Raw genomic sequence first — 23,852 nt, 5'->3', positions numbered from 1 at the left:
GGATTACAAGTGTAACAGGAATATAAAGCAATCACAGGTCTAGGATAGATGACACATGCAGGATCCAGGAGCAGTGCTTCTTTATCTGCTCAGGAATCCTTAAAAAGCCCCCTGCTTTGCATGGCGAGGTGGCTAGAGAGCACCCACACTCACCAAAGCGATAGGACACCTATGTGCCAATTGCCCAGAGAGTGTTTCTCAGCAGGGCCCACTCATCGCAGGTTATCAGAAGATTCCCAGCTATTCATTATTATACCCAACTCATTCTCTCCACGGCAATTATCTGTGAGCAACATACCCTGCTGTCCTTGGAACCATCAAACTGACATATGATTAAATAGCAGAGGGCCCAGAAGTTAAATTTAAAACCACTCTCTTACACTTCAGCTCACACATCACATCAAGATCTGTCCGGCCATGGGAATATGCTAGCTGGTCCACGGAGGGGCTGCTCCGTTCCTTCCCGTGCCCCTCTGAGAAAGGTGATGGGTACGTTCTCAAAACTTTCTAAAGATAACTTTCCAGGAGCTGACGTAACATTTTGCAAAAAAACCCAAAAAAACAAAAAAAAAACCAACTCCCTGTGTGAAGTCCTTCCCTCGCCCCACATGAAAATATCTTAAGAGTTGCTTATTTGCACTGTTGTGTCTTCACAATTATGTGTGGGATCTCACAAAAGAAAAAACAAAAACAAAAAAGTGTATTTATCCAGCACACTGAGAGTGACAAGCCTGTCGATTTCCATTGTCAGATTACAGTAAAGCGTAAGTTATCGCACACTCAGACATGCTCAGAAAGACCAATAAGAATATGCTTATGCTAACAACATTACCAGTTAGAAAACAAGCTGCAAGAGGAGGTCAGTGGGCAAGCTGCAGTTAGAACGCAGCCTCCCTGGACTCAAAGAGCAGCAATCGTGATTCTCCAAGGGGAGACTTGTTTTCATTCCCTGATGTACTTTATAGTTCTAAAAATAATGCCTCTCTACAACAATAATTCTGCACAACCCACTTCATTTTTGCAGAAGCTACATTAAGAAAAACAACATTTTGCATCCCCAATAAATTAGTTGCACTCCAAGCAAAAACAGTCATGTTCTGCCTTTGTATTCTATTCTACTTTTCACCCATAGAGTATTCACTGAGTTTGAGTAAATTAAAAAAGAGTGGCAAATATTAAAATCCACCAGAATTCCTTACAGAGAAAATCTCCATAGCCTTTATTAGATACACTAACAACACGGTATTTTCTTTAGAGAAACACACACAGTACCCAGTCATTTTTTTTTTTAAATAGGTCCCCAAAATGTAGGCTTCGCAAAAAATGCAACATTCCTCAGCGTGAAAATTCCACACACCTTCACCCAGCGCCGAAGGAAGTCCCAGCCACCAGTGGGATAGGTTTCCCTACAACGTGAGCCGGTTTTGTGGATAATGAAGTGATAGAATTCACATTTCATAAGAAAAGCCATATAAAGGAAATAAGATATTATTTTTCTAGAAAGTGATTTATAATAATACCGAGAAGCTATTTCTTTTTTTTTTTACATTCCTTCCCCTTCTCAACGTTTACAGAAAAGGCTAATCTATCTTGAGAGATTTACTATTTGCTGATATTCATCCACATGGTAGTACCAACAGAAAGCCAGGAGGATGGGAGGAATGGGGGTTAGGTGGGGGAGGTTTTGGAAAACCACAAAATGGTTAATTCCGCCAACTTGATATCTCTTAGTCTGGAGCCAGGACTTTAGTAGGCCAGCCTGCGGCTATCTCTTAATCGAGCTGCTGTTGTTCTTACTGTTGTCACTGTTCTAACGGATTTGCACATTGCGAATGGCTTTTCTCATCTCTGAGGAACTGCAGGAACATACTGCATCACAAAACGTCTCAGCTACCATGTGCTCCTTCATCTTCCTCGCCGTCCTAGAGCAGCGGTCACCAACTGGTGGTCCGTGGACACTGGTGGTCCCTGAGGTCCAAAAGTTGGCGACTGCTGTCCAGGAGGTAGGGGTAGAGCATCAGAGCGGCGAGTCAAGCGAAGGCTAAACAGCGGAAATGATACAGGGCACAAAGCCCTCGTTCTACAACCTGGAGCTGCCTCAGCAAAATGTCAGCCATGACAAGCTCCACCAAGGCAAGGCCAGGTCAGAAAGGTGCAAGAACCAAGCCCTGGATACACCTCAAAGGTTCAAAACCGTGTCTAAATATAGAACCCACTTTATGTTTGCAGGAGCTGTAAATCAGGGAAAACAACTTTTTTCCATCCCCAATAAAATATTTGCACCCAAAGCAAAATCAACTGATTTCTGGCTTCCTACCAGTTCTGCTTGGGCATAAAATTTTCTGACACTTCACCAGAAATGTCAGCGTTAGTAGAAGGCAGCTTTAAAAGAGGGAAATGATTGTCTGACCTGTGGATAACCCCTCAATCCCAACAGGAAAAAGGAGTTTTCAAAAACACCCGAAACCCCGTTTTTCCAGTTATTAATATAAATGGGAAAAGCTATTTTTCTTAGTGGCCAAATCCTTCCTTATAGGAAGTGTTGGTCTTTGAATTCAGTGAGGGGAGAGGCCATGTCTTTTTACTGTGATATTCCCAAAGCCCAGCACAGACCCCGCCACGGAGAAGGACTTCAGTGCATAGTCAGGAATGGCGGGCAGGGGTGGGAGGGAGAGAGAGGAACGGATGGAAGGAGGGAGCACAGGAGAGAGGGGAGAAGAAAGAAGGGGGAGAGGAGTGAAGGAGAGAAGGAAGAGAGAGTGGGAGAAATGAGTGACTTCAGGAGGATTTCCCCCTCTCCTTTTACGTGTGATTTGTTCTCCTTGAATTTCCAAGCGTCCAGCTTCATAGAAAACCAATCATACCGTTTCTGAAGGCATCCCTTCTGGAGCAAGAGAAGATACCCAAGGGAGTGAGCTTGGCCTCAGAACCCACCACCAAATCTCAGTGGGGACCCAGCAAAGGGTGGCAGGAGGGAGAGGCGCTCATGCAGGGACCTTTCTGCAATAGTTTTTTTCAACAACGTTCAGGAGTATGACTGGCCCCTCCAGTGGGTGGCACACAGGCATCAAGCTAGAGACCTGTCCAAATTCCAGGAGGAGTGTCTAATAGGGAGACACTACATTGATTAACCACCTCAATGTGAGAGAAGGTATGACGGCAGGAAAGGGGGTCAGAGAGCGTGCTGAGGATACCAAGGAAGGGAGAGATTGCTTCTGCGGGGAAGGGGGGGGGGGGGCGGTTCAGAGAAGGCTTGGTGTTGGAGTGACACCTGAGCTGGTCCCAGAGGGGCAGAATCTGTGTACAAGAGACCAGCTCTGGCCCTTGGCAATGTTGCTTAGTGGTTTGAGCATCAGCCCAGAGACTGAAGGGTTGGGGGTTCCATACCACTCAAGGGCATGTACCTCTACCTCAGTTGCAGGCTCATCCCTGCCCCAGTGGGGCCATGATTGGGGCATGTGTGGGAGGCGACCCAATGGATGTGTCTCTCTCACAGTCGTATTTCTCTCTGTGTCTCTTCCCCCTCCCTTCCACTCTCTCTCTCTAAAAACAAAACAAAACAAAACAAAACAAACAAACAAACAAAAAACACAGAAAAAAGTATCCTCAGGGGAGAATTATCAACAGCAACAACAGAGAGAGACCAGCTCAGGCTGGGAGGCGGGTTGGGGACAGGCCTGAATCTCGTGGCTTCTCCACAAAGTGCCTCGTGGGATCTAGTCTATGAACACAAACCTGGGAAACGCAGACTGAGCAAAGGGCACAGGCCTTGTCAGAGGCTTTACTATGCAACTGGGGCTGAAGCGGCAAAATATCCAATTCCTAAATCAGGAAGAATGGCTTGGGGGAGGGGGGATCCCCAACACCCTCACTCACACGCTGTACTAACTTGAGCAAAATATTTAGCTTTCATAAATCTGTTTCCTCTTCCTTAATGTGGAAGAAATGATATCCCACCTTCATGCAGTTGTCATGAGAAGCAAACGCTACCTAAGAAGGGAGGAGTTCAGTGCTGGCCCTTAGCTCATGCTCACTGCAATGGCTGCTGCTGCCACTGCCGCCCTCTCTATCAGCAGCCGCATCAGGGTGCGTCGTGAACATGAAACAGAACGCAGCGCACAGCTCCATCAACTTGCCAGCGGCTGGCTTTTGGAAATGCCAGACCAGCAGGTAGGGCCCAGCCTAGCACATAGTAGGGGCTCACTCCGAATTCGTGGAGAAAATGGGGCCAAAAAAAAAAAAAAACAGACCCTAGGAGGAGCAAATCGCTGGGCAAGATGGTTTTCATTACTTCCTTGGGCAGCAGGCCTCTGAGGTCCGGGAGGAGTGACTTCATCTTTCGCGGGAAGAATGAGGGATTGAGAGCGCAGGGCTCAGCTTTGAGGAAGCATCACAAAGAGTTTATTTTGGTAGAAGTGTTTGAAGTGACTGTAACAATGAGCTCATGCCGGCTGCCAGGTGCCAGCCGTCAGCCCGGGCCTGCGCGCCAGGGGCATGCGCCAGGCCCATCAGACACATGCACTGCGGATCCCTGAAGGCTGGCTCCAGGGACAGCCCCTTCCTCTCCGAGAGGGGATACTGAGGCACAAGCAGGAAGCAGCTGGCCCAACACCCAAAGCACACTGCAGGCTGAGAGAGCCCTGAAGAGGCCCGAGCCTTCTGGTTTTACTTGCTTGATTCTCTGACAGGATTTTGAACTGATTCCCAAAGGATACTCCTCCTCCTCCTCCTCACCCCCCCCTCCTCATCACCCTCGTCCTCCTCCTCTCCTCCTCCTCCTCTCCTCCTCCTCCTCTCCTCGTCTCCTCCCTCTCCTTCTCTCCTCCCTCTCTTCCTCTCCTCCTATTCCTCCTCTCTTCCTCCTTCACCTCCTCCTCCTCCTCACCCCATCACCTTCATCCTCCTCTCCTTCTCCTCTCCTCCTCCTCCTCTCTTCTCCTCCCTCTCTTCCTCTCCTCCTCTCCTCCTATTCCTCCTCTCCTCGTCTCCTCCCTCTCTTCCTCTCCTCCTCTCCTCCTATTCCTCCTCTCCTCCTTCTCCTCCTCCTCCTCCTCCTCCTCCTCCTCCTCCTCCTCCTCCTCCTCCCTCTCCTCCTTCTCTTCCTCTCCTCCTGCTCTACTCCTCCTCCTTCTTCTTTTATTCCTCCTCTCCTCCTTCTCCTCCTCTTCTTCCTCCTCCTCCTCCTCTTCCTTCTTATTTCTGGTCAAGTGCTGCACACATTTATCTAGATAACTTCATTTATCATAAGCCGCACACTAATCACACCAGGAGTTCCTAGAAATGAGCACATGTCACACACACCGTCTCCCGGGCTCGGCAGGGGCCGCTCGGCCTCTCGGGTTCCCGCGGTGGAAGGAGAGGCTGGGCTGCGGGCAGTTCCCGCAGTGGGAGCCCGCGCAGGGGGAGACTGTGACATCTGCCGTTTACCACGCCCGGTACCTAATAGCTGTCCCCAGCATCGAAGCGTGAGTGTCTACACGGAGTTTGAAAAGGAAATGAGGCCATTTACCAAAGTGGTTGGCGGGGAGACTTTCCCACGGAGCCCAGGGCACAGAGGAGAGATCCGGGAGGCAGAGTTTTCTAACGTCAGATTGGGCAAGAGGGAGGTACCGGGCAGACTACACACTTCTACGGTAAGAAGGATCAGGCTTTATTTTTAAATATATGATGAATGTACACACACACACACACGCGCGCGCGCACACACGCACACACACACACACACACACGCGCACACACACGCACACACACACACACACACACGCACACACACACATGGATCACAGTTGTGAGCCATGTAAAGAAAGCACACGGGCTAGCGATGCTGTATTCACCCCTTGTTACACTTGGTTTTATTGTAGCTGCTAAACCTGGAAGTGGTTGGAAAGAAAGCATAGCTAACCCTGGAAACTTGTCAAAGCTCAAAAAGGCTTCCAAGACTCCACAGACTTTTTTGTTTCCAGGAGAGTAGGGCTGCCCAGGCTCTCCCGCCACTAAAAACAAAGCCAGGGGCTGTTTACAAGGGCTGTACCTTTCCTCCAGCCTGTTCATCTGGGGCAGGAGGTTAAAAATATCAAAATTATCTAAATCTGGATTCTCCCACTCCATACAGTCACCCCATGTGGCTTGGCCCGAACCCTTCGCCAAACCCACTCGGCACACCTGGCCCCTGGTCCGGAGAATCCCCGGAGCCTACAACCTCTCAGGCTCTAACCCTGCGTCCTGTCTTCTGAGAGGCAGAGTTCATTCACCAGGAAACAGGAAAGAGCTAAACACTGAGAAGTACAGCTACTGGAGGAGAAAAGGAAAACGGTCGCAGCAGAAGGCCTATGGACACACCTCCGGGCCCAGGCAGGGAGCCTGATCTGTTACAGTGAAAGGGGTCCCCTGTCTCAGGGGCCTCAATATTAACAGGCGCAGACTAGAGTAGCAAAGGGAAGGCAAAGGAGAAAGAGAACAAAAAAGACAGGCAAGGAGGTGAGCTCAGAGCTTCATTACATGAGCGGATCCAAAACCTGGAGGCAAGGTTTGGATAGCAGGTGGCCAAGCCCCTCCGTCCCCGCCCACAGGTGCGGTCTGTCTCTGCACAGAGAGGCACAGAAAGTGACCCGACAGCCAGTCACTGGGCTTCTGGGAGAGCAACTCTGCGGGGCTGTGCTTTTAGGCTCTGTTGAGGGGACTATGGAGACCCGAGTCCCTTCAGGGTGACTTAGTTCAATCAAGACAGTTTCCGGGGCCCACCCCATGTGGCATGTGGTAATAGCAGAGGAGGGGTTCGTTTGCAAGGACTACATACCACAGCGGTTGGGAGCAGGCAACAGGGCAAGATTGGTGCGTGGACAGGGAGCCTTGTTCTGCAATTGTTTGCTGTTGGGGTAAATGCATTGGTCTGGTGGCATTGGTGATGAGTGGTGGTGGACATGATATAAAGAGGTGCGTTTAGAGAAAAAAATAATATAGCGTGCCTTTCAAAAGAGCAGTTGTATTGGCTATCAACTTTCTACGGCTCCTTTTCTAAAAGTAAAGTCTAGGTCGCACAAATCATACAATGAGAATCTTTTAGTAAATGCATCGATTCAATGATAAAGAAATCACTAGATAATTCTACATCTTATCAAAAAGAGAAGTCTTGCCTCATTTCAAGGAGAACCAATTACTGAGCGGGGCCCTCTTTCTTAGAGGAATCAAACCCGGGATGTGTGTTCAAACAACACGTCCCTTTGGGATCTTAATATGAGGGTGCACAGTCCACACTGCATCTAGTTTTCCATTTGGGCCAATATGCTATTCTGTAGGTAATTAAAGTATGTCTCATGGCTAACAAAAAGAAAGCTAAAAAAAAAAAAAAAAGGTTAAACACCAAAACAGTGACAGGAAATAACATGTGTGTACAATATGTTACTAACATGCTGATAATTTTCAAAAGTGACTTTTAAAGAAGAATTATAAATCTTTCAAAACACGGTGATTTATTAAGCAAAAAGTCTCAATGGTTTGCACTATTAAACCTGGCTTTTAAGTTGCTGTGTCACGGGCACATCTTGTGTTCTATCCTCCGAGTTAAAGTTAGCATCCTGCGCTTGTTTTCCCCCTGCTCCATGTTTTATCACCATGCAGTCCATTCTGCACTAGGGAGTTTTCCCGAGGATTCCTCTTATTGATTGTATAATCCAGGAACAGAATGTATCAAATAATCCAACAGTGATTTATTTCCATCTTCTTCTTCGCCTTCCCCCCTACACAGCCTTCTCGTAAAATAAACCTTCCCTAGGCATGGGATGGAAAAAAAAAATGTGGTGGCCTGAGCAAACCCGTTTCAGAAATGTGTTTGTTAAACAAGTGCAAGCAGTAAACTGAGCTGAGGAGGGAAAGGCAGTTAGAAGAAAAACTGAAAGTACTAACCTGAAAGTCAAGCTGATTGGAGCAAGGGTGAAAGCAGCAGTTTGGAGGATAAGCAGAAAGAAAAGGAGATAGCAAAAGAGAATAAAAGGGAGGAAATGCGTTAGTTTTAAACATACAGCCAACAGATGTTATATTAGCAGGTTTTATAACCAAATGAAGGACAACAAAGCAACTTTTATCAAGATATTACCGCCACCACCACCCCAAAAAAAGCTGTGGGCACACACCCATAAGCTGTTATACTAAGTATTATACCTAGGCCAGTGGTAGGCAAACTCATAAGTCAACAGAGCCCAATATCAACAGTACAACGATTGAAACTTCTTTTGAGAGTCAAATTTTTTAAAGTTAAACTTCTTCCAACGCCACTTCTTCAAAATAAACTGGCCCAGGCCGTGGTATTTTGTGGAAGAGCCACACTCAAGGGGCCAAAGAGTCGCATGTGGCTCGCGAGCCTCAGTTTGCCGACCACGGATCTAGGACACAGGTGCCTGCTGGCACACCCATGGTCACCACAGGCGCTGATGTGAGCCAGAGGTGTGCTCTGGCAGCCAGGGGCAGGGTCTACTCTTTTCGGGAGGAATATTTTCAAAAGTTCTTATCTGTGTGCATGTACAATTCTTATTCTTTAATAAAAGGAAACAGAAATTGCTGAGATATTGGAGTGGGAGGTAAGCACCGATGTCAGGGGGATGTTATCTGAACCAGTGAGTTGGAGGGTTCTACCCTATGAGATAGTTTTCCTTCCTCCCTGAAAACGAAAAGGAGCCGAGCAATTTGGTTTTCTGTTGGAAGGTTTCCACTTGAGATGCTCACAGAGTGCTGCACCTCACGATGGTCAAAGAGGCCCTGAGGAAGGCTTCTGGTGAGGGGCCCTCAGCCGCCCGGGAAAGGACAGTCCCTTCCGAAGCTGAAAGCAATTCTGTTTTCACCCTGGACTTCCTCACTGACGATATACGTCCACATGCTTGGTCACTTCTTTGTAAAAACACATTTAGCATGCCCTTCTAATCAGTCAGAACAATAAAATCTCTAATGCCAAGCAAAACTGAAAAGGCAGAGACATCACGACCCCCTTCAGACTACCTCAGGAGCACAAAGTGGGTGTTCACTTAGTTAACCTGTAAAATACCATCGGCAAAAGGCAGAGTGGATTTACCGGCTATCTACTCAGGGGGACCCCACCATTCTCTACTACTAGGAAGTAGCTTTAAGCATTTTGCACAGGAAGGAAAAACAAAACAAATCCTGAGAAGAAAGCTTAAACAAGAACATCTCCAGTGAAAACAGCACTGACTGTCACGATAAACATGGAAGAGAAAAATTCAAGATTAAGCACATGGTGAAAGCATCGATCTGGTAATTCCTGTAACTGAAACCCCCCTGCAGAGTATTCTGTAATCATGATCACACAACTGCTCAAAAATAAGAGGTGGGTCAGGCCATGATCAGCGTGGGGACAGTGGGGATACTGGCCCCAGCTGCTGTTTCGAATTCTCCTGGGTCAGAGGTGCATCAAGCTGAAATTCATGGCCAAGCTGGGCAATGCTAAACCAAAATAGCAAGCCAGCATTTAAGATTTCATTGATTTTTCTAAAGATTCCTACTTTTCATCAAATTCTCAAAGGATCCATGATATCCATGACCTTCCCCCCAAGGTTGTTGGGAATGGTGTAAAACCACCTGCCACTTATTTTAAAGAAAGTTCTGCAAATATAAAAAACAAACATAAATGGAAATTACTTAGGAAGATGAGTTTATACCAAAACAAAGAGAACTGGTATCGAGTTTCTTCCATGTACCAAGAGATTTCTAAACACGCTATCACCGTTAAAAATAAATAAATAAAACTTATGCTTACATTTTGTGAAAAGAGTTCTGAAAGGAATCAAAGGAGGTATGTCAGCACATTATTAAACAAATTTAGGAGAGAAAAAAAAATCATAGCCTACTTCTCATCCTTAGATGAGGCACTTGTGGGCATCTGAAGTGATGCCTCATTGTCCTAACATCAGGTGGCATTGGTCCCGACCCAGATAACAGAGTGCAGTCTGGGCTTCTGTTGTGATGTTCTATCTTCAGAGCGGGACCGAGGGAGCCAGCCTCCTCTCCACAGTGGGGAAGGGTGTGACTGATGGCTTGACTGGGGCAATCCCTGTCCTTTAGAGTCTAAAGTTTAGACAAATACAGCCAAGCCCCTACCATAGTTAAGATAATTACATGAAAGGGCACCTGCCTGATTCCTTCCCACGGGTTAGATGCCAGAAATCACCTGGCCCCCTGCTTGTTTGGCAGACTGGGTTCACCTCTCTCCTTCCCCTAAGGCTGCAGTCAGCAAACTGCGGCTCGCGAGCCACATACGGCTCTTTGGCCCCTTGAGTGTGGCTCTTCCACAAAATACCATGGTCTGGGCGAGTCTATTTTGAAGAAGTGGCATTAGAAGAAGTTTAAGTTTAAAAAAATGTGGCTCTCAAAAAACGTTTCAATCATTGTACTGTTGATATTTGGCTCTGTTGACCAATGAGTCTGCCGACCACTGCCCTAAGGCACCAAAAGGATTATCTGAAACTAACAAAAACTGCAAGACCCTGATGGGCACCAGTACAGAAAGGCCATCTATTTCACTGTCTCTAACGTTCAGTTAGCTACTCGGTTGTGTAGGCCACATGCTATCTAGCATCGGTGACTGGATAAGGACTTCAGTTCTCAGGGGCTTGCTCAAGCCTCCCGCCCACCTTGTGCCAGACTTCCCAGAGCAGCCTGCGGCCCCAGGCGGCAGCTCCCTGCTGGAACCATTGGGATCCAGAGCCCAGCTTAGGGCAGAACTGCGCGTAGGGACCACGCTGGAGCAATATGAACTTTGAAAGGCACAATCTTTAGTGGCTGATGAAAAGCATCACTCAGGTGGGATTGAAGAGGTAGAGGCATCCATGTAAGTGCCGGGCATGTGTTGTTTGGCATGTATACATTATGGAGAAAATCAAAAGTGGGAAGATGAACGAAACAGAAAGCAAGCAGGGACTGCCCTTGGAGTGCGAAGCAGGCCCGGGTCGGAGTCATTGCATTACTCTCACCCCGTACCTCTCACTGCACAGGACTGAGGTTCTGGGATGTTTTGGAAACTCGCTGCCTTGAAAAGGAGGCCTTTTCACTCTGGTAGGTCACATTACAGACCAGAGACCACAACTTTAGTTCAAGTTCAATTTCTTGGTTTTCAAAATCACAAACTTAATTGCAAACACTCCTCCGTGACTCCAAAATGGAGATATATGTCACATGGCTAAGAAATCTTTAGTTCCCAACGTTATGAGGTATGAATTTGGCAGCCTAAGCCAGCCAAGGAAGATACTGCCCAACGTGAATGGGGCTGCCTGACGAGACGAGGAAGATGCGTGGTCGGGATTTACACAGAGCTTTTACGGCAGCAGATAAGGCTCGGGAGGGACAGGCCAAGGCTGTGAGCTCCTTTTCCCAAGATGTTTCCCCTCTTGATCTCCACCCCCAAACTCCTCCGGGCCCGGCTGAGGCTGGGGCTCAGACATTTCCCAGACTGTGCTCTGCTGCTGGACCCAAGACACAGGCAGGCAGAGAGCTGGGACGGAGTCAAGTCCCAGCACACGTTTTATGAATTACAGTGCCTGGGAGGCATCAGCTTTAAGGAGAGGCAAAGGCAGAGATAAAGAAAATGTGCAGAAAGTACATAAAGATAAATGCCTGTAAAATCACTGTTGTCTTAATGCATTCCATATTGAGGAAATAAAAATGTGAATATTCTTGATGATTTAATGGCCAGAGCGCCCAGCTAAGACCTGTTTGTCCACCACACAAGGATGCTTTTTTATGCAAATATTTATGGTAGCTGATCCTGATTTTCACTCACAGTTCTGGAGACCTGGTTTGGGGCAGAAAAATGCTTTCTAAATGTGGGGCACATCGGTTTCCCTCGTGAAAACTAATAAAGATGAAGCAGACCTCCCGTGTCCCAGCGGGGCCTCTCTGCTGGCTGAGTGACTATTTGGTGCTACACACAGTCAGTCGCTCACGTGTCAGACCTGGGTTCAAATCTAGCCTTGGATTCTTATAAATTCTGCCATCTCGAGGAAGTTATTTAATTTGTATAAAGTCATAGTTTTCTCATCTAGAAAATGGGGATATGTTGTGGGTAAGATGTAGTGGTATGCAGTATTGCAGGTCAAGTGCTTAGCAGAGAGTCTAATACACAATTAGCATAACCTATTATTGAGATTCCGATTACTATTATTAATGTCACTGGTATAACTATCTAAGGCATCTTCCCAATGGGGCTCTGCTTCCCAGAGCAGTGGACGAGGGGTCCAGAGACCTACATTATAATGTCTCTCTGGCCACCAGGCCAACCCAGAGGCTGTTCAACCTGTCACCAGCGAGAGAGGCATGACCATTACCTCCCTGTGATCTCATGCTAGCTGTTTAAGAAAAATGTTAGCCCTAAAATGTAATTCCAAAAGAGCCATATAGGCGCATCTAAAATTAACAGTGTTTTTCAGAACCAGTAAACTGGCAGGACATTTCCACATTTTAACATTGAAATGAAGTCCTTTAAAAAAAATTTTTAATTTGTATACTTCACTCTGGAAAATAAAGTTTTGGTTTAATTGCTAAAACTGGTCTCATTCAATAAAAATCAGGTTATTACCAAACTAATGCTAAGATCTTTAAAAGGTTATTTAACTGATTTGGAGTTCAAATATATTTAATACTATATTTGAAAATGTCAAAATTTTATTGAGAACTAAATTTGTCCGTTTAATACCAAGCCAAGTAATATTGAGAATTTATTTAAATCCTGTCTTACATTGGGATTTGCTACCTACCAAGTATGATAATTTATTTATTTATCTTCATCGGAGAATATTTTTCCATTGAGTTTTTGGGGAGAGTAGAAATGAGAGGGAAAGACAGAGAGAAACAGTGATGCGAGAGAAACACATTGATTGGTTGCCTCCTGCAGGACCCCCAACCAGGGCCCAGGCCAAGGAGGAACCTGCAACCACGGTACGTGCCCTTACCCAGACTTGAATCCGGGACCCTTTGGTTGGCAGGCTGGCTCTCTATCCACTGAGCAAAACTGGCTAGGCTGATACATTTTAATAGGTTATTAGAGATACACTTCTAACAAGATCTACGGTCACACAGCTGGCATGAAGCTGAGGCAAAATCTGAACCCAGGTCTTTCTGTCTCTAAAGCTCACAATCTTTCCACACCCCACAGAGAGCTATTCTGCATATATCCTGAAGTCTACTGGGCCCGCACGGTCAGAGCTGGCAAACACTTACGGATTTATTCAAAATTGGCTGATCTCTTCCATATGCACTGAATCTAGGAAAGACAAATTCTTCCTTATTACTGAACCAATAAGGAATCCTGAAAGGTTATGGAGTTACGTAAAATCCTTTCCTTATATGAAATACAGGAAAAAGCACTGATAGAAAGCTTATTTTTACAGTTCTTACTATGCATACATACAATATGGACGTGATTTATCTAAAAATCTAAGTACTCTGGAACCCTGCTATAACCGTTTTTGTTTTTAGACAGAATTTGCTATCAGGTAGGCCTGCCTCAGACCCTCTTCAAACGTATTTATTTACCAAATGTCCTAAGGCCCTCTTAAAAGATAAACCCCGAGATGAACTTATCGTCGTGTGCCAAAAAACACTGCAACTCCTTTCCTTCCCCCAATGGCGAATGGATTTCCAACTACCATATAATCTCCCATATTCTTCACTTGAGACAGGCCTACACCACAAATGTTTGTCTTTGATTGGGGGGAAGAAAAAAACACCCTGAGGTTTCAGGTAGTCAAAGCCTTAATTTCTTACACACTTGGCTGGCACCAATGCCAGAACACTATTTTCTTACACACTTCAGAAGTGCATAAGCCATCAAAAGATAAGCCAAATGCCTTCTGAGTAGCCCACAGAAACCCAACCATCATCCTAAACAGGCCAGATTCCTCAGACATAACTTGTTTCTGACTCGAAATAGGAACGTGCATTCTAAAGCCAGGTGCCCTGTGACGGTAACTACGCGACCGATGCTCTCTCGCTTGCGGGCCATTCACAACGCGGCTGCGACATTTACCTCTCCAGTTCCGCGATCTTCTTGTCCTTGTCGTTCTTTTCGTTCTCCACCTCCTTGAGGATCTCCAGCAACCTGTCCACTTCAGCTTGGGCCTTGCCACACTCGTCGCGATAGTAAGACGCCTCTTTATCAAGCTGTTTTATTCGGTCTGCAAACTCGGGGTTCATCCTGGAGTCATCTTCAATGTTATGAGCCTTCGATATTGTATTTTTAAGGAATGGAGTTAAGACAACAATTTAGAACAAGAGATAGTGCAGTCACCAAATGCCAAGAAATTAACTTTGGAGAACAAAACGATAATCACCAAGAATTATGGGTATACTGTCAGTTGAAAGGCAAAATGGGAAAATCGCACACGTCAGCTATCTTAGAACAACTTTGATTTTAAATTATATTACAGTTTCAATGGAGAGTTTCTTTTATTGTTGATATTTTATTACATTAAAAACAGCTTTTTTTTTTCTTTTGCTTTTTTTTTCTTTTTTGCCCACCAAACATCCCAGGGGAGGTGGGAGTAGAGACTGCGATGCTACCTGGTCATTTGTCAAACAGGACTGACAGTTGTCTCACAGTCAAGAAAATGATTCATACCAACAGTTTCCTTTTCCAACACAGAGAAACTGAGATACAACAACATGAAGCCATCCAGGGCACACGCAAAGCCAGGTGGCATAGAGGAGACTGGCTTCCTGATCACTGAGCACTCCCTCCCACTGAGAAGTTCCAGCAGAAGATGCCTTTGAAGGGAAGACTTGGACGTGAGGAGGGGCTCTCCAGCTGACAGTCATACCCATAAATCCTTGCTCTATCCAGTAAACTTAGCCTGAACCAGGAGGAGGAGGAGCTAGTTCATGAACAAGCACACAGACGAGAATCGCAAACACATGCATGGATGGGTGGCAGCTTTACACAGAGAACAGACACGGCAACAACACAGCAACAACACTGCGGAATAATTTGCAGCCAAAGTATTTGTGGTTTTGTGTGTGAGAGACTGTGTGATGGCTTTTTTTCCTCCCCCCCAAAAAAATAAACTTTTGGCTGAAATATTCCCGAACAGATGGAAGTAACACTGCACTGCGATGTGTTGCCTACCCCTTGTTTCCCATCACTCCTAATTGGCTTCTTCAAAGAGCAGGCAGGGAAAATCAAGTCCTTTAACAAAAGTGCACAGTCAACATAGAAAGTCATCTATGTCTGTATCTCCAGCACCCATGTGTGAAATAAAATGTTAACCATTTATCAGGACGAAGTTGTTCTGCTGTCTTGCTATGGAGAACAAGTGTTCATTGTGTTTTTTGTACAACGTTTTTTTTTAATTTTAGGGAAAAACAAGGCAAGCAAGCTACAGCTACTGAGGGGTCAAATGAATCATGCATGGTTAGAAAAATTAATACTAATACTACTGTTAAAAGGTTGACAGTCTTTGCAATGATTTAGTAGAAAAAAATTCAAAAATTAGTATACATAAAATAAATTTCTTATTCATGACAAAATAATCATTTTTAGAATAATATTTTGCATGTAACATATTATTTAAGCATGAGGATAGAAGGTGAATAATTTGCTTTGGATTTCCTAAAGATCTCCTTATTCAAGAAAAAACTTGACTATACAAAAGATCTTGGAAAAATATAGCAATTCAACATACTATCATGTACTAGCTTACCCCCTTTTACCAACACTCCTCAGAAAACATTTATTTTTCATTTATTTAGTTTGTATACTGGGGTTTGTTTTTAATCTATTAGTAAATAGTTCAGTATAATTAAAATAATCTGAAAAGAAATATTAAGCAAATTTATCTTTAGGAGTTTATTCATCTAATAATTTTATTTTAAATTACAGTTATGAATATTTTCACTTGTTAATCTCCCCTTTTAAAAGTAGAATAGATAACAGAAAATACTCCATATAACTATTTCTATTTGTGATATTAAGAATCAACTCATTAGTCTTGTAACAAAAAATATTTATAATACAGTTTTTAAATTGCTAAAAGAACTTCATGTTAATTCTCTTCTACTTCTATAGTATTTTACCCTTATTGTTCAGCAGCTAAAAACCTTTTCATGACATTTTTTCTTAAACTACCCAAATAATAACGTTAAATCTTTACAAAATAATTAATAAACTGAGTAACGAGCCCCTAGAAACATTCAAATAAATGAGTATGTTTTGATGGCTTACTTATGACAGGTTGAAATTCCTTTTTGACTCAGATTTAAAGATACACAAAGAGCTAGAAGTCAGTCACTGTGGTTTCTTTTGGCTGCTTTTATTCTTAAGATTATTATTATCACTATTTTTAATAAGTGGGCACAGGATTACTAGTTGTAAGACCTAGATTCTAAGTCTGGCCCTGTATCTTATGACTGTAGGTAAATGAATTAGTCTCTCTTGCAACTGTGAAAGCTAAAAAGTGATAAACATGTGAAAGGCATTATCCATTTGTTTTTATTATGATGATTATTTTATGCTGTGTGTCCCATCAGTAGGGCTCCTTACAAGCTAAGTTAGTAGGTTTATTTAATTTCCATTGACAAGATATTACATATGCCTTAGAGAAGCCTCACTGCTAGGTTCACAGAGGAAGCTGCTGGCACCAGGTTTATGAACACATTCCTAATTTTAGTTCCTTGAAGAGAAGAAAATGATCCAAGGCTAGCTTTCAGCATGGGTGTGAAACTCAATGGGTGGTAGTCTTTTCAACCCCAAAAGTGGGTATGGCGAGAGAGAGGACTCATATTATTAAAATGAAACCTATGCAGGTTTGCAGCTGGCTGGGTGTCTGTGACTCTCCCTAACCTCTAAAACACCTTTGAGTTAAATACATCTATCCATCTCTATCAGTATGTACTGATTTCTGGGCAAAATTATCTATGTCAAGCCACCTTCAATATTGGTGTCAGAATTTTTGGAAGAGTTATTAAATAAAGGTGCAAACTGATAGCATTTAAAACTTGTTTAAGTCAGTAGAACACCAAAAAACATTTCCATTCTAAACCTTGAACGGGTCAGAATGCCATGGTAGGAATTGCTGAGGCAGTGCTTTATTCAAATAGTTCTATTATTTCCCCCTTGTCCGTGTCTAAAGTACATGAGGCCCAAATCTGTTCTCCACTTTAGATCCCTTTCTTCTTAAGAAAGAGCCCCACAGAGATGGGAGAAGAACAGCTGCTCCTGGGTCACCAGCAGGGTCTATGCAAACACAAAAGGGAAGAGAGGGGTCCATAGGACTAAAGCCTGGTGAGTCCCCAGCCCAACCTGAGTGTTGGATCCAAAAGTCTCGAAGGGATTTACAGAAGATATTTCAGGTAATAGGCTCTATCCAGCCCGAATCACAGCATCTTAGAGGACGGGCTGGAATTGTTAACCAGGATAGCATGAGTGTATCATGCTGTGGCCTACAGACACAGGAGTGAAATAATACTAAATAAACACAGGAGAACTTGAGCTTAAAAAGCCAATGTTTTCTTCAAAGTTGTAAGGCCACAGCCTTCATCAAAAAGGAGGTGAAGAAAGCAGTTATTGGCATTGAGGTAATACTCTTGCCTCTTCACATTGTGGCATGGATTGTTTAATCTAGATTGACAGACCCTGGTGGGGATCTAAAATAAACAACAGATTTGGGCCTAATGTACTTTATTATTTTTTAATATGTTTTATTGATTTTTTTTTTACAGAAAGGAAAGAAGAGAGATGGAGACCCAGAAACATCGATGAGAGAGAAGCATCAATCAGCTGCCTCCTGCACACCCGCCTGTGCCCACTGGGGATGTGCCCACAACCAAGGTACATGCCCTTGACTGGAATCGAACCTGGGACCATTCAGTCCACAGGCTGATGCTCTATCCACTGAGCCAAACTGGTTTCAACTGAGCCTAATATACTTTAGACACTGACAGGGGAGCAATAATAGATCTATTTGAATAAAACATTACCTGAGCAATTCCTACCATGGCATTCTGACCCGTTCAAGGTTTAGAATGAAAATGTACAGTACTTATTTCTCCACTGAATCTGCTGGCTTGAAATGAGGTCCCCCAAAAGGCCAGGAAGCTATTGCCCATTCCATGCTTCTGAGGCATAGCATTAGCCAGGAATCTAGCTCTTGAAAATGCAAATTGGTGTGGCTTTTCCTTTAATGATCTCAGGGCTTATTTATCATAAATATAGCCAAGTACATTATCACTTCCAAAGCTACCCACCAGTCATTAAAACCAAAGGAATGCCAATGAGCATTCTTTACGAACTGTAGAGATTTTATTTTGCTGAAGACACAGCTCAGTTTCAGAGCAGACCCAGGTACGCAGTTCAGCCTCAGAATATTTCTGGTAACTTCTAGAGCCACTTTCAAGGATTGTACAGAAACAGAGAAAATTCGGGAAAGAACACCACAGAAATGTCTATATGACATATTAAACCAGCAAGCTTAGCGAGTCCCCCGATTATGTTTCTTGGATTGCCACAAGGAAGAAAATTCCCCCATAAGGGGGAATAACCAAGATTCAGGCCGTGGCTGCCTTGGCATGTGGGCGTGAGCTGAATCTGAAAGCTCGAATCAAGCTCAGAGGAAAAATCTAGTCATGACTTACTAGTAAAACAGGTGGTACATAACAATACCCAGGGGTTCTATTCATGAAAGAATTTAGAACTATTTCAGGAAACAGAGCAAAATTTCAGATAAATGCTACATCTAAGTCAAAGTTAAGAGCAAAAAGTGGCTGAAGCCAAACCAGGGGTTGATAGTATCGCTACGACAAATTCTAAGTTTATTGACATTCCTCATGTATCGTTTGGCCATTGATTATTTTCAATAAAGTGGTAGTTCATCATTCCAAGTGCACGGAAAGGGAAGCATTAACTTTGGTCCAGAAACCTACTGTGAATCCAGGCAGGGAATATTCAATTATAATATTATATAACATTCTCTCTTTGAAATGAGCCCCAACAATTTTCATAAAAAAATCCTTTCTCTCAGACAAATGATTAGTCCTGACCATAAAGTGCAAGCAGAACAGTAACCTGTGTGTCTTCCCTGCGGTTTATGGGTTGTAGCAATAATTTGCTAAATGTATGCACTGTGAAAATATGATTCTCAACTGTGGGACCTACAGGGGTTTAGTGTCTGGTAACAGCGCTTTAACACGCTGTTCGTATCCTAACAGTGAAGCAGGGAGTACGAACTACTTTAAACGTATTTGATTTCACTCTTCTAAGAGAAATTATAATGTTTACTTCACTCTGAGTTAGGAACAAATTATTACTCTTTTAAATAAAGTTTTAAGGGTTATTATCTAACTCTAACATAAATTTTAAATTTTATTATAAGTCTAGTCAATTAATAGCATATAGCTGAGATCTAAATAATACATTTGGAAACTAATAACAATGAGTTTTACACTATTTACTTCTATGGAAAAGTAGTCTTTCACAAATCCATCTAAATACACACAAAATGTTCACAATTTGCACGTTATAACTATTCCTAAAAGACATTTCTTGTTATTGGTGGGACAAATAGGGTATTTATAAATAAATGTAAAAAAATGTTCAAAATAATGTTTCTGATGTCACATACACAAAATAAAAAGACTCAACTGGATGCTTAATACTTTTTACACCTTTCAAACAAAAATAAATATTAAGGTAATACCTCTAACTAAGAAATCACTTAAAAATAGCAATACAGAGAACTGAAGTATTGCCTAGATATTCTAAAACAAAACATGTAACTTCAAATCTTAAGTGTCACTTCAAATGTTACTTGAGTTCTTCAGATATTGAAAGCCTGGATCAAGTGTGAGGTGTGTGTGTGTGTGTGTGTGTGTGTGTGTGTGTGTATACATGCTATGAGTATGTCCTGAATTATCTATCTTGAATCATCTCTTAAGTAATTGTGATTTGCCAGTCTATCAGTGAATAAACTAAATTTCAAAAATAGACTAAAAATAATAAAAAGAAACCACTGTACTAGACAAAGACTGTGAACATATATGTAATTCCTGTGATTACATAGTCCTATAATGACAAATAAATCAGAAAGACTTGACTGAATATTAACAAGATTTCACACACACACACACACTCACACACACTGGACTGGCAAAATGTTTGATCTTTTTCTTTTAAACCCTTCTGTAAAATGTGAGCCCTGCAAAAGATGCATTTACAGAAGAGACAGGATTTCAATGGCTAGTGACCGGACAGGGGATTCACATACATGTGGGAACATCTGAGGCGTCTCAGGTGAGCCCTGGCCAGTAACAAGGTTGCCCCAGTGCCTCCAGATCAGTCACTTGCCTAATAGCAGTGAGGGTATTATACAAAGCATTAAACATAGGAGTGAGAGGTCTAAAGGTGTGTTCAACATTTGTAAGAAAATTCAGGATACCATCACTGGGCATAATAGCCTCTGGGACTACTGCAAAGAAGGTATTCCAAACTGATTAAAAAAAAAAAAAAAACAACAACAAACAAAAAACAATTACACACACACACACACACACACACATATTATCTGTCTAGAATTAAGAACTAAGGGAAGAAAACAACTCAACTGAAGATAACCTACAGTGTTCATAATAACAAGACAAAACTACTTTGGGAGTAGAGACTGGTAGTTAAGCTACAGAAAGGTGGTTATTATAAGAAATAATAAAGATACAAAGGCAAAGTTTTAGATTCCTAAGAAATGGAATTAGAGTATCGCTTAGTGCAGAGGTTTTTAAAAGTAGGCTTATTGCTACTCTAAGAAAACATTATTCCCAGGAGGACTTCAAAAAGCTTATTTACCCTGATTTAGTTTAGACACATGGACATATGACTGACTGTAAAATTATCTTATTTAACAAAAACAACTGTTATAATTCACCAAATTTGTAGGTGGCCATGTTAAAAAGAAACATACAAAAATAAAATCAATTCTATAGGTACTAATAACTAATGAGAAAATAAAAGGAGAACTATAACATTCACAGCAGCACCCTAAAAATTATATATATGGAAATGCTTAAGACTGTACTTTAAAAGCAATACCACAGGCCTATAATAGAAAAATATCAAAACTTGACTCTAAAAGATCACTGAAATAAATAAAAGTTGTATTGAATTCATGAATATTGGAAGATATCAAACGTTCTAAAGTTACTTTATAGGTTGATTAGTATTCAAATTAAAATCACCAACATGTGTGCTTTTTAATTGAAAGGTGATCCTAAAGTTTACTTGGAACAATAGAAAATTAAAAGCTAAGAGCATTAAAACAAAACAAGAAAAAATGAAAAGCAGAAAGCAATAGGGTGGAATTTATTTCACTAGATGTTTAAAAATATTATAATGACACAATAATTAAAATTCTGACCCAACAAGCAAGGAACATTGATACAAATGAATAGAAGTTCAGAATCTAAGATATTTATCCATATGAAAACTTATTATACAATAAAATAGTGTCAAGGTCAGAAGATAAAGAAATATTTTTTTTATTTTGTTTAATGGTATTGAGATAATTAGTTGACCCACTGAGAAAAATATAAAGTTGAAACCTCATCATTCATCATGCATCAAATAAAATAAAAGTAAGTAAATGGGTTAGACTGATATAAAAATTAACATTAAATTTTGAGAATCTATTCTTAAAATCAGAAATTACTTCTAAGTATAAAGACAATGAGGAAATCTCAAAGGGAGACTCAGGTCAAAAGTCTAAAAATGCTTTTCTATGTAAAAAAAAAAAAGTTAAAATTTTGTCACAAATTTAACAAAGGTTCTATTCAAAGCATAATATTACTCATACAAACTAATGAACAAAACAGTAAACTAAAAAGCAAATGCTTAAATGATTTAAAGGAACACTTTACAGAAAAAAAGCACAAATAATGTGTTAAAAATCTCAACCACACTAATAATTTTAAAAAGGAAAGTAGAAATGAAAAAAACGTGCATATGCATTTGTCAGAGTTATGTAAAATGATGGTTCTTAGTGTTAGTCGGATGTGGCAGAAAAGGCTGCCCTGATTCAGTGCGGGAAGAAATGTTTCTTGGTAGAACTTTTCTAAAACGCAAATACCAGAAACTATTAGGAGTTTTTAAAAATCACTGGCCAGGAATTTATTCTATAAAAAACAAAACACAGAAATGTTGGAAAATTAACATAAAAGATGTTCTGGAGAACATTGTTTATATTGGCAAACACACACACACACACACACACACAGAGAGAGAGAGAGAGAGAGAGAGAGAGAGAGAGAGAGAGAGAGGTAAGGGGAGAGAAGGATAGAAATGAACAACATTTGGTGAATGAGAAAATAGAGTGGAATAAGTGTTAAAGTAGAGTTTTGGAAGAACAGTGAATAATATGAAAAAAATCTGATATGTTAATAAAAATTAGGATATAAAACTCAATAAACACAGACAATTTTGTGAAAAGAAATACAGTATTAGATTTTTTTTTAAATGAAAGGATATAGGGAAGTAGAAAGAAAGAAAGAAAGAAAGAAAGAAAGAAAGAAAGAAAGAAAGAAAGAGGAATAGGAAGAAAGAAGGGAGGGAAGGAGGAGAGAGAAAGGAAAAAGGAGAAAAGGTAAAAGGCAGAGAGGAGAGAATGAAACAATAACACCAAAAAGATGTCTGAGTTGGGAACAAATCAAATGTTCCTAGTGATCATCTGTGTGTAGAGAGATATCTTGTTATTTTTATTTTTCTCCTATGTCCTTCCATACTTTTGCAAATTCTCCACTGTGACCATATATTATTTTTATAACCAGAAAAACAGTCATTTTTTAAAAGACTATTAAGGATAGGAAATTCATCATGCTGCAGCATCCCTATCAGTCCAGAAAAGAACTGGACCCTGAGAGTATGTGCAGACAGGGAGTTAAAATAATGAGAGCCTGGCTCTATTCCCAGGATGCCAAACAATGGGTCAGCTTAATTAACTCGGGGGGAGCGGGGATAGAAAAGTCAGTCAATGACTTTTGAATTAGTCACCTAAAGGACTTAAAAGTTCACTTTTGCATCCTGGGGACCCATCACTGGGGTGAAAGAAAGGCAGAGTCCAGTAAGTGCCATGTCATCAACATTTCTGGAAATGGTCTAAGAGTCCACAAGAGCTATTCTTTGGCCCAACCTACCCCACCAGGGGATGGTGAACTCCTACCCTGCTCCTGTTAAATCTGGGCTCCCACAGAGACAGAGCCCTCCCCCTGTGTCTAGCACACCCCCAAAATGTGACATAACTAGGTTTTCTTATTATCCTTAACTAGTCGGAATGTCACAATTTCAGTGGGATTCCTTTATATCTTTCTTAAATGATCTAAGGAAAACACTCATTTTTTTTTCCCCAGGGTCATTTTTCAGTCTTGAAGATATTCCAGTCTTATTTGTCTTTCCTCACCTCCACCCTGTCTTGAGCCTGCATATTAAAACTTCCATTCAGATGTGAAGGGACAGGAAATTTGGATTTTTTCCCCCCTGCTCCGCTAAAAATTGTATTTGGGCAAATAGGTTAATAAAGATGCCCAAAGAAGGCATGAGGAATTCAGTTTAAAAAAATTAAAGAGTGGGGGGTGGGGCTTGAATCTGATTAAAGACACCCAGCTGGGTGTCCTGCCTTGGTGTCTGGAGCAGTGCCTTAACAAAACGTGATGGGCTGAGGGGTTTCCTTTATCCGTCCCACCCCTTTTCCTTGGGAGGGGCATTTATAACCCGGAGGTCACCGGAATGCGTGATGGCACAGATCACATCTGCCAAATGACACAGTCTGGTCGCCTTCGGGTACCGTGTCTCCCAGTAAGCCACTTGAGCTGACAGAGCAAGAAAA

At 42.2% G+C, this 23,852-nt stretch overlaps 1 protein-coding gene across 19 annotated transcripts in view; it reads right to left on the bottom strand.

Moving 5' to 3' along the window:
• Positions 1-23,852, bottom strand: part of ERC2 (ELKS/RAB6-interacting/CAST family member 2) — an 877,102-nt gene that overhangs the window by 435,065 nt on the left and 418,185 nt on the right. For 11 of the 19 annotated variants that reach the window (XR_014796702.1, XR_014796703.1, XR_014796704.1 and 8 more), the window contains 2 exons: positions 15,433-15,450; positions 14,027-14,220 (listed from right to left, as the gene is read on the bottom strand). Coding sequence is in view for 16 of the 19 variants with exons in the window: in XM_084903110.1 (XP_084759236.1) it covers positions 14,027-14,220; positions 15,433-15,450 (212 nt within the window). In the remaining 3 variants the exon portion in view is untranslated. The remainder of the gene's footprint in view (positions 1-14,026; positions 14,221-15,432; positions 15,451-23,852) is intronic. The other 8 variants (XM_084903111.1, XM_084903105.1, XM_084903098.1 and 5 more) reach the window with 1 other exon arrangement.

The sequence above is a fragment of the Pipistrellus hanaki genome, assembly GCF_964339955.1.
Source record: "Pipistrellus hanaki genome assembly, chromosome: 13".
Taxonomy (NCBI): Eukaryota; Metazoa; Chordata; class Mammalia; order Chiroptera; family Vespertilionidae; genus Pipistrellus; species Pipistrellus hanaki.
This window is presented reverse-complemented; position numbering and strand designations above follow the sequence as displayed.